Here is an 11307-nt window from a genome sequence, read left to right as displayed (position 1 = left end):
CAGTGATCTTCAGTTTGTAGATCTAGAAAGAGGCCCGAGTTCCGGATGTACAATTCCGAGTTGGATGACTGTTCAAAACTTATTTTGCCAGTCAGAGCTTGTTTTTTTCCCAGAGTTCCCAGTTGTCTTGAACTCACTGAAGTCAAGTTTTCATAGTTCCGATTAACAGTTGTTTTGAGTGTGGCACAAATAATGCTTAATTGACAATTCATTCAAATTGGGTTTGATTCACACCCTGCCAGTGTGCCTGGGGGACATTGGGTTTGATTCAGACCCTGCCAGTGTACCAGGTGGACATGGGGTTTTATTCACACCCTGCCAGTGTACCAAGTGGACATTCGGTTTGATTCAGACCCTGCCAGCATGGGCAGAAATGTATTCCAAGGTCAGTAACTTATAACCACAGAACCACCCCCAGACCTTTCATGCATGACTAAAAATACCTAAGTATTAGATTTACTGCCATGGTCTAGTATATCACTGTGTATGTCACCGTCTCAGAGACCATTCACAATGCTGGATGAGGTACGAGTAAAACATTACATATTATTTACATATTATTTCCTAACCATTCACAATGCTGGCTGAGGTACGAGTAAAACATGACATATTATTTCCTAACCAGTCACAATGCTGGCTTAGGTACGAGTAAAACATGACATATTATTTCTTAATCATTCACAATGCTGGCTGAGGTACAAGTAAAACATAACATATTATTTCCTAACCATTCACAATGCTGGTTGAGGTACGAGTAAAACATGACATATTATAGACAGACCTACAAGGTGTTTGCCTACGGAGCAGAAAGGTGAACTGCCCCTCTCTACCTTCAGGCTCAAATCCAACGCCCCGACGGAGTAGTTTATAGTTTGGGTTCTGACGAGGTACGACAGTTAAACTAAACTCATGAGACAAGGTATATTCTTCAATAATCAATGGGTACATATAATGAATTTATGAGTGGAAAAAATATGACAAAGTTGTTTTTGTTTTTTTAGGCGGTGCAGCCAGCGTGTGACGTATAATCTAGTGGACGGGACACTTCAACAATAACAGCTCGTCCGACACATCAGCAGCTAGTGAACCAATATAGCCGAACGATTCAAGCTCTTTAGACTGTTTCGGGTTGATATTAGTCACCGTGTTTTAAGCCCACTTCTTTCGTATCTACCAGTTGCCCCATTTGATTTAATATTTACGTTGTTGTTGGTAGACAGCTACATCAGCTGTCTCTTTAATTTAGCACTAGCCGCTAATTCTGGCTAGCTAGCATCCCGACCATGAGCTCCCTAAACTATTCACTCGTTAAAGAAGAGGAGGTCTGCTGGACGGAGAAAGAAGCTCTGGGGCTGAACATTGTCGTGAAAGAGGAGAAAGAAGAGGAGGATGTCACAGTAAAAATAGAAGTAGAGAGTGAGGAGGAGGGAGCGATAACTGTCGTATTGAAAGAGGAGGAAGAAGAGCAGGAGAGAGGTCAGATAAACACCATTACGTACTAATCTCAATAACGGGCACAAACTCTGCAGTTGTTGAACTGATGTGTGGTTTTGAAACGGCATTATGCACTTCCTACATTCATTTGTATATACCAATGCCATGTATTGTTGAACAAAGTAACTTATAAATGCTAAGTTCAACTGTCGCACCCCCATCAAATCCAAAATAGGGTGTTTTACTCCTATGTTTGTAAACAATGTGGAAACAAACACTGTAGCCTATATCCTAAAAACAGAGTAAAACTATAATGTTGGATGGATGGATGGTCGGTCCTTGGATCCACAGTGGTTACGTTTCTCAGGCCACATCCCTCATCCTATCACCGAAACAGTTGTGGGTTGCCCACTTCGGTCAACATTGATTCTGATTTAAATGTAAAAAGCATGGCTGTCCTGTCGTGGAATCGCCCCATGACTAAGAAAAACCATGAATGATGAGTGAGAAAGCTGGGGGTGTTTGATCTTTGTGCCTCTAACTTTGTCAATCATCATGAATTCATTCATGATTATCCATAAGCATCATGGTAGTGTTCAGAAACATCTTCTATTCTGACTGAAAATAAAAGTAACTTCAAAATGACCGTTCATTCAGTTCCTATGGGCAAAACACAACCTGCAAGTGCATGCAACATGTTTGTATTCACAAGCTTAACGTTTGACTATTTTTCCAAAGACGTATGACTTCTCCAAATGGGGAGACTAGCTACATAAAGTGCTATCATTGTTGTTTTTCAATGTTGGAGTTTGCTCTCGCTGTCTGCTGCTGGTGAAGAGACGTCAGATTCTCGTCTTTCAATCACAGACTCGTAATTTGATTTCCGCTCGTATTCTGGACAAGACACGCCCCCACTGAAGATGAAGTGCTGTGATTGGCTGCTGGTCGATAGCCCTGCCAGACTGCCTTCGAGCGCTTTGCCTGCTGCCCCTGAAATCAGAGCGTGAAACTGACCAGACTGACTTCAGATGGTTTCCCCATCAGCTGGTGAAGATGGAGGACTCAGATAGGACACAGACAATGTCATAATGTTGATATATCCTCTGAGTCCTATTTTCTGTTTTGGTAAACTAGTTACGAGCTGTTATTCAACACTAGGTTACAGAGTGAATGATTCACCAGCTAGCTAGCTAGGAATTAGTTATTCAACACTAGGTTACAGAGTGAATGAGTCACTAGTTAGCTAGCTAGCTATTTGTTATTCAACACTAAGTTATAGAGTGAATGAGTCGCTAGCTAGGTATTAGTTATTCAACGCTAGGTTATAGAGTGAATGAGTCACTAGCTATCTAGCTAGGTATTTGTTATTCAACGCTAGGTTACAGAGTGAATGAGTCACTAGCTAGCTAGCTATTTGTTATTCAACGCTAGGTTACAGAGTGAATGAGTCACTAGCCGGCTAGCTATTTGTTATTCAACGCTAGGTTACAGAGTGAATGAGTCGCTAGCTAGCTAGGTATTTCTTAGTCAATGGTAGGTTATAGAGTGAATGAGTCACTAGCTAGCTAGCTAGCTAGGTATTTTTTTATTCAACGCTAGGTTACAGAGTCAATGAGTCGCTAGCTATTCAATGCTTCACGGATGGATGACTTGTGTTTTGAAGTGAAGACCTCACCTGATCTACATAGTAGACATGTACCTGGAGAGCTGATCCTAACCTGATCTACATAGTAGACATGAACCTGGAGGACTGGTCCTCACCTGATCTACATAGTAGACATGTACATAGAGAACTGGTCCTCACCTGATCTACATAGTAGACATGTACCTAGAGAACTGGTCCTCACCTGAGACCCATATCAAACATCTCCAATCCAAAGTTAAATCTAGAATTGGCTTCCTATTTCGCAACAAAGCATCCTTCACTCATGCTGCCAAACATACCCTTGTAAAACTGACCATCCTACCAATCCTCGACTTTGGCGATGTCATTTACAAAATAGCCTCCAATACCCTACTCAACAAATTGGATGCAGTCTATCACAGTGCAATCCGTTTTGTCACCAAAGCCCCATATACTACCCACCATTGTGACCTGTACGCTCTCGTTGGCTGGCCCTCGCTTCATACTCGTCGCCAAACCCACTGGCTCCATGTCATCTACAAGACCCTGCTAGGTAAAGTCCCCCCTTATCTCAGCTCGCTGGTCACCATAGCATCTCCCACCTGTAGCACACGCTCCAGCAGGTATATCTCTCTAGTCACCCCCAAAACCAATTCTTTCTTTGGCAGCCTCTCCTTCCAGTTCTCTGCTGCCAATGACTGGAACGAACTACAAGAATCTCTGAAACTGGAAACACTTATCTCCCTCACTAGCTTTAAGCACCAACTGTCAGAGCAGCTCACAGATTACTGCACCTGTACATAGCCCACCTATAATTTAGCCCAAACATCTACCTCTTTCCCTACTGTATTTAATTAATTAATTTATTTTGCTCCTTTGCACCCCAATATTTTTATTTCTACTTTGCACATTCTTCCATAGCAAATCTACCATTCCAGTGTTTTACTTGCTATATTGTATTTACTTTGCCACCATGGCCTTTTTTTGCCTTTACCTCCCTTATCTCACCTAATTTGCTCACATCGTATATAGACTTGTTTATACTGTATTATTGACTGTATGTTTGTTTTACTCCATGTGTAACTCTGTGTCGTTGTATGTCTCGAACTGCTTTGCTTTATCTTGGCCAGGTCGCAATTGTAAATGAGAACTTGTTCTCAACATGCCTGCCTGGTTAAATAAAGGTGAAAAAAAATATTTAAAAAATAAACATAGTAAACATGAACCTGGAGGATATACATCGTAGACAGCAGAAGAAAGTCGGACTAAAGCCCTTGACAACCTGGCACATTGTGGTAGTGAGTAAAGCCCTTGACAACCTGGCACACTGTGGTAATGAGTAAAGCCCTTGACAACCTGGGACACTGTGGTAGTGAGTAAAGCCCTTGACAGCCTGGCACACTGTGGTAGTGACTAAAGTCTCCCAAAATCCTAAATAAAGGCCCTAGAGCATCATGGTAGTTGTAGGCTAAACGTGTTTGACATGAATATATGAGGCTATTTATTCAGATCCATGTCATGTTGACGTCACCATATTATTTTTCTTCCATTTAATAGTTGTTCAAAAGTGGTCTGTTTTGTCTAACTTGTTTTCCCAAGATGAAAGACCCCACAGAAAAGACCCACAGAAAAGACCCACTCCCAACGGACAAATGCTGCACTTCTACCAGAAGCTCCCAGAGCAGTTTATTTAGGGTCAGAGTTGAGATAGCCAGGGATTCCAGAACCCTGTGGGAGCAGAGTCTGTGTAAATACCTCTAAGCATTTATTTTGGCACTAATGGAACATTGTACAGTTGATTGATCCACATAATGAATGTGCAGTATGTATTTCATGATTCATGTGACATTGCAAAATAAATTGATCCTATTACGTTTTTAAATGTCAATGTGTCAATGCTTTGTTAGTTTGATATAATTTATATATATATATATAATTTACATGTTAAATTAAAAATGTGTTTGTTGTATGAGTGGCATTGCTGTCTCAGATCAGTCAATGAATGGCTGTGGTATTGGTGGACAGAATGAAACAGGGCCTACTGCATTTGCTACTATATTCTGACACTGTTGTGTGCAACTTCAAGGTAGACATTTTTCCTTAGAAAGATGGGATGTTTGGCTTCCATAAGTGTTGGAAGGAACTGCATTTTAGGACTCGTATAAACCAGCTGGCTCAGCTGAGCCAGCGGAGGTGTTGATCTGTGTGTTTATTGCTAAGGGGGAAGAAAGCTATAAAACGCATTGCTCTCCAAAGTAAGTATTTCATAGGCAGAATGCTTATTATAATAGACATGTGTCTGTCGGCAAGGAGAAAATAAATCAGTCTGCCTGACCCCTCTGAGTTTATTAGTGGTCTCTAGTAGGAAGGCTGCAACCATAGAGATGGATAGAGGACTCATCTTTATATCTGTGCTATTATAGAGTCTGTGACCGCATGGACAATTATCCATTTTAAACTAGTCAATTTTCTTCATCGTGATTGGCTGATCCCTCCTGATGGTAGGACATGACTCCAACAGGGTCTAACCAGGAGGGATCAGCCATTGAAGTTGGAAGTCCCACCCAGTTGCCTACATTAAAATGGTGGAAGCCCTCAATGGCTCTGCCCATGCTAATACGCTCTTTTGGCCACTAGAGGCCTTTATCATTCTCTATGGCATTAACGCACCTAGCAAGCAAGCTATATCATGGAGCCTGGTGCTCTCTTCAGCTAGCCAATCAGGTGTATTATCGAGACTAGCTGTGAGTAACCAATCACAGCACTTCAGCTTCAGTGGGTGTGTTTTGCCCAGAAGACAAGTGGGAAATCAAAATAACACATCACAGACACCCAGCGCCCTGTTACCACGGTAACGGCCCTAATGGCTCCAATACTTTCATTGAACATGGAACACTCACAAAACCTTCTAAAACACTCCAATACTTGTGCTCCTAAATGTATTTGTGCGTTCTTAACTTAGGAGCACATTTACTCCTTGTAATGAATATATTAATGTGCTCCTGAATATAAACTTAGGAGCACATGTACTTCTTGTAATAAATGTCAGTGTAGAGCCATAAACTCAGCAGTTTATCTGTCAGGACAGTGTGGTGGGTAGTGATCAGCAGTTTATCTGTCAGGATAGTGTGGTGGGTAGTGATCAGCAGTTTATCTGTCAGGACAGTGTGGTGGGTAATGATCAGCAGTTTATCTGTCAGGACAGTGTGGTGTGTAGTGATGTGTTATGGAGGCACTTTGGTGATTCTTGATGTTCAGTTGTACTACTGTTCATCATTACTATTGTATCTAAATTAATTATTTTAACACATTGGTTAAAAGAGACGGGTCAAAAAAACATTACATGGAGCAAATATCCCACATTACTTCTTACTACTAATACATTTCTGGGTTTAGAAACATTACAAAGCTTATTTGTCTTTTGTGGGGGGGTTTCATCTACCTGCCGCATTGGCTGGTGGACCAAAAACAGACTTAGAAGACAATTGTCAAAGTGTGTAAAAACATTTAACATTCACTCTATTGACTATCTGACGTTGATGTTCACACAGGAGAGAGACTTGACTATCGTGGATCTTCTGGGGAGCCTCAACAACATCATGATGCTGACGACGCAGAGAAGAGTCTCTCCAAATCAGAACACCTCAAGGAACACCAGCGGAAACCCACGGGGAAGAAACCTCACTGCTGCTCTGACTGTGGGAAGAGTTACTCAAGATCTGATTCACTAAAAGTACACCAGAGAATTCACACAGGAGAGAAATCTTACAACTGTGATCAATGTGGAAAGAGATGCTCTTCTTCATCAGAACTTACAATACACCAGAGAATCCATACAGGAGAGAAACCTTATAGCTGCTCTCAGTGTGGAATGAGTTTCTCTCGATCATATTCATTGAAATCACACCTAAGAATTCACACAGGAGAGAAACCATATGGCTGTGATCAATGTGGGAAAAGTTTTGCTACCTCAGCTAACCTGACTGCACACAAGAGAATACACACAGGAGAGAAGCCTTACCACTGCTCTGACTGCGGAATGAGCTTTATCACTTCAAGGGAACTACTCCTACACCAGAGAACACACACAGGAGAGCAACCTTATAGCTGTGATCAATGTGGGAAGAGTTTTACTCAGTCAAACAACCTGATATCACACCAGAGAACACACACAGGACAGAAGCCCTATACCTGTGATCGGTGTGGGAAAAGCTTTACTCAGTCAGGTCACCTGAAATCACACCAGAGAACCCACACAGGAGAGAAGCCTTATAGCTGTGATCAGTGCGGGAAGAGATATTCTGATTTAAGAGATCTGAATAAACATAATAACATACATCCAGATTGTGGAATGACTGCCAACACCAGTCCTGGGTAGTAGAACACAGATTGTGGAATGACCTCCAACACCAGACCTGGGTAGTAGAACACTGCATCGTGAGGTTTTTATATAGTACTTGCGCAGAGCATTCTATATTGGACATTTAGAAAAAAGTGTGTTTGTGTTGGAGGGGTTGTTATTCACACTCATTATCTTTCCTGATTGAAGTCAACTTTATTTTAATCTTTAGTTTTTCCTCACCACATGGAATGAATGTCAGAATCCTCTCAAATTACACTCCCTAGTGTCTTGGTCACTTCAGGGATTTGGTGAGATACCTGGTCACAGAGGAATGGACGTGTTTCTCAGAACTTCTGATGACAAATATGACTGTCTTGATGAGTTGGTGAATTCTGATATTCTGGTTGATTGTGGCTAGTTTCCTGTTTGTTTCTTTGTATTTATCATGCCCCCCCTTCAGTTAATTTAACCTAGTTTATGATCAAATGATTGAAGCTACATGACAGACCCATTACAGTACATCCCATCCATCCTCCCCAGACTAAGATATTTTACCAGACGTTATAGTATGCCTGCCAACGGGTCCTGGTCGGAGGACGCTACGTGTTGGTGGTATGTCCTGGTCGGAGGACACTACGTGTTGGTGGTATGCCCTGGTCAGAGTACGATACGTGTTGGTGGTATGTCCTGGTCGGAGGACGCTACGTGTCGATGGTATGCCCTGGTCGGAGGACACTGTATGTTGGTGGTATGCACTGGTCGGAGGACACTACGTGTTGGTGGTATGCCCTGGTCAGAGGACACTACATGTTGGTGGTATGCCCTGATCAGAGTACAATACGTGTTGGTGGTATGCCCTGGTCGGAGGACGCTACATGTTGGGGGTATGCCCTGGTCAAGGATACCGTTCATACATAAATAAATACATTTCATAAATACAGTTCAAAAATAAATAGTTAATAAACAGTTGATACAGTGCCTTTGGAAAGTATTCAGACCCCTTGAATTTTTTCACATTTTGTTACTTACAGCCTCATTCTAAAACGGATTAAATTATGTTGCTTTAGTCAAATCCTTCTACTCAGCACACATAGTGGACTGGTGTGTGTATGTGCTTGTAATTGGTTTGTAAACTTTAAATGTTTCAAATTATCACTTTGAATTTGCTTTAATCAATGTATGTTTCCCTCTATGTCCGTTTCATATAATGTTATATAATATTCATTAAATGAAAACAATGGTTGAAAGTGAAACTTTTTTCCCTGAACTGCATTACCCACTCCAGTCAGCAGATGGCGATGTGCATTTTTCAGTCGATGCTGCCTGAGTGTGACGTATGATCTAGTGGACGGGACGCTTCTTCAACAGTAACAGCTAATCGGCCACCTCAGTAGAACCGAGGTAAAGACAGTTTCAGGTTGGATATTTGACGGATATTCGCCTTTAGTTTTCCTGACGTCCACCAACTGCAGTTAGGGACTGTCAACATAGTGACAAATAAAAATGTTCAAATTTCAATAGCTTTTTAACCATTACTCCAAACACGTTCAAAACTGGTTGTAGCTAACCGGATGGCATAGACGCACATTGCACACCCTTTAGTTTGTCCATTTTTTTTTTTTTATCTCACATGGTTTTACATTAATTTTTCAAAATGTAGAATTTCAATAAAGAATTTCCTTGGTCATGTGACCTACTGACCTCAAACAAGGTTCAGAATGTCCACTGACTATACCTTCATAACGCACACTCTGATTCATATCATGCTATTAGACTTAAATCTGTAAGCTTTGCAGGCCTTCATTTTACATGGGTGTTAAATTATAATTTTTTAAGCAAACAAATGTTCCATCCTCGCAATAACTATCTTTCACATGGACACTGAAAAGATCCGCAAATGGCTGTATGTGGTATGTATCAAGGACAGGAGAGGTGTTTGAACAGAGGTGCTTAAAGGAAGGCGAACAGGTAGGCCTCATGAAAAACAATGTTTCATATGCTCTTTTTAATCATAGTAATAGGCAGTGATTTGTCAGTCACAGTGAGCTTGATATTGAGATAGAATCCTTTTCATAGCATCACTTTCATATACTGTACATTAAGACAAATCCTTCTACGTTGAGTATTAGAACTCAGTTTACATAACCTGATAATGACTTGATATTTGAGTGCATTCACAACAAGCCACCTGCAGACAACTTACAAAATGCAATATTGCATTTGAGGGTTCGTTTTTCTGATGAAAATAGTTATTTGATGCATGGCCTACTATTTCTAACTGAGAAAATAAATTCCTACTATTTCTAACTGGGAAAATAAATTCCTACTATTTCTAACTGGGAAAATAAATTCCTACTATTTCTAACTGGGAAAATAAATTCCTACTATTTCTAACTGGGAAAATAAATTCCTACGTCTTTTGTGAGTAAAATCCTTTTTCCAAAATTGATTTAGGTACATTTTTGTGAAGAGGTATGAGGGTTGTGATATGGGTCATTTAATAGTAAAATCATTTTAAGGGATCAATACATTTCTATATTGCTTCCCCAGTATCTCCATGAACCATCAGGCCAAGTCTTTTTGGTTGACCCTGCTGGGCAGAAAGAAGGAGGAATCGGAACACGCTGCATTCAAATTCAGATCTTAGTTATTCCATTGTACTGGATCTAAGACATATTAGCATATTTACATATATTCATAAGTGTAATACTTTTTTATGACATACTGTGAAAAACTCTCTTGGCTGCTGCCTCTGTCACTTTCAGACATGCGCAGAGCAGACTTGAACCACAGGGGTTCTCTGTAAAGAGAGAGTAATCCAAAAGGCACAGACACACCCCTTGACTTTCAATTGGCACCATTGACCTGTATGTATTCTCTCCTGATTGGCTCTGTGGTGAACAGTCTGGCAGTCTGACTAAAGTGCCAGAGGTATGAGGAGACATCCTCCTTTGTATATATGGGAACAGATATTTCCTAACACTTCGGATCCTATTCTTCGACAGTTAGAAGACACAATGCATCAATGCAAAAAAATAATGTATTACTAATTACTGTCCATGAGTAACCTCAACCTTGTGGGTCTATAGGTGTTTGGGCCAATAAAGTGGCAACTAAATTCTACCACTGACTAGTCTCTTTTACTTTTTTTTACCGGAGTAAGCTAACCCCTAATTGGGGCAATTTTCTTGACACATAGTAGCAGTTTACCAGATAACAAGTCAAGAAGAACAAAATGTAGATTGTTGTAATTGTGTATTACATCCTGTGCTGGCCCCATTGTCACATCCATTCTGGATTCTGAGTGCTAAAATCACAGCTGAAAAGTGCCTTTATGTATGTGTTTCCATCCCTAACTATAACATTTTCTGCCAAGACAGAACTGCCAAAGGGGGTGGAGTTGCAGTCTACTGCAGAGACAGCCTGCAGAGTTCTGTCTTGCTGTCCAGGTCTGTGCCCAAACAGTTCGAGCTTCTACTTTTAAAAATTCACCTTTCCAGAAATAAGTCTCTCACTGTTGCCGCTTGGTACAGAACCCCCTCAGACCCCAGCTGCGCCCTGAACACCATATGTGAATTAATTGCCCCCCATTTATCTTCAGAGTTTGTAATGTTAGGTGACCTAAACTGGGATATGCTTAACACCCCGGCCGTCCTACAATCTAAGATAGATGCCCTCAATCTCACCCAAATTATCATGGAACCTACCAGGTACAACCCCAAATCCGTAAACTCAGGCACCCTCATAGATATCATCCTGACCAAGCTGTCCTCTAAATACACCTCTGCTGTCTTCAACCAGGATCTCAGCGTTCGCTGCCTCATTGCCTGCATCAGTAATGGGTCCGCGGTCAAGTTCTTTCTAATCGACCTGGCCTGGGTATCCTGGAAAGATATTGACCTCATTC

The 11307-nt window shown here is 41.1% G+C and overlaps 1 protein-coding gene across 1 annotated transcript; it reads left to right on the top strand.

Moving 5' to 3' along the window:
- Nucleotides 1-1026: 1026 nt before the first annotated feature.
- LOC110521942 (zinc finger protein 239) lies at nucleotides 1027-10498 on the top strand. The gene is made up of 2 exons (XM_021599918.2): nucleotides 1027-1476; nucleotides 6610-10498. The coding sequence occupies exons 1-2, from the start codon at nucleotides 1284-1286 to the stop codon at nucleotides 7434-7436; spliced, it is 1020 nt and encodes a 339-aa protein (XP_021455593.2). The 5' UTR covers nucleotides 1027-1283; the 3' UTR covers nucleotides 7437-10498.
- The last annotated feature ends 809 nt before the right edge of the window (nucleotides 10499-11307 follow it).

Source organism: Oncorhynchus mykiss, chromosome 4 (genome assembly GCF_013265735.2).
Source record: "Oncorhynchus mykiss isolate Arlee chromosome 4, USDA_OmykA_1.1, whole genome shotgun sequence".
NCBI classification, from domain to species: domain Eukaryota; kingdom Metazoa; phylum Chordata; class Actinopteri; order Salmoniformes; family Salmonidae; genus Oncorhynchus; species Oncorhynchus mykiss.
Note: the sequence above shows the minus strand (reverse complement) of the source record. Positions and strands in the feature narration are given on the sequence as shown.

Excerpts from the sequence above, each read along its gene's own strand:
- LOC110521942 (XM_021599918.2), top strand. The coding sequence starts at position 1,284 with ATGAGCTCCCTAAACTATTCACTCGTTAAAGAAGAGGAGGTCTGCTGG. Across the intron at positions 1,477-6,609 it reads GGAAGAAGAGCAGGAGAGAG|GAGAGAGACTTGACTATCGT; the intron begins GTCAGATAAACA and ends ATGTTCACACAG.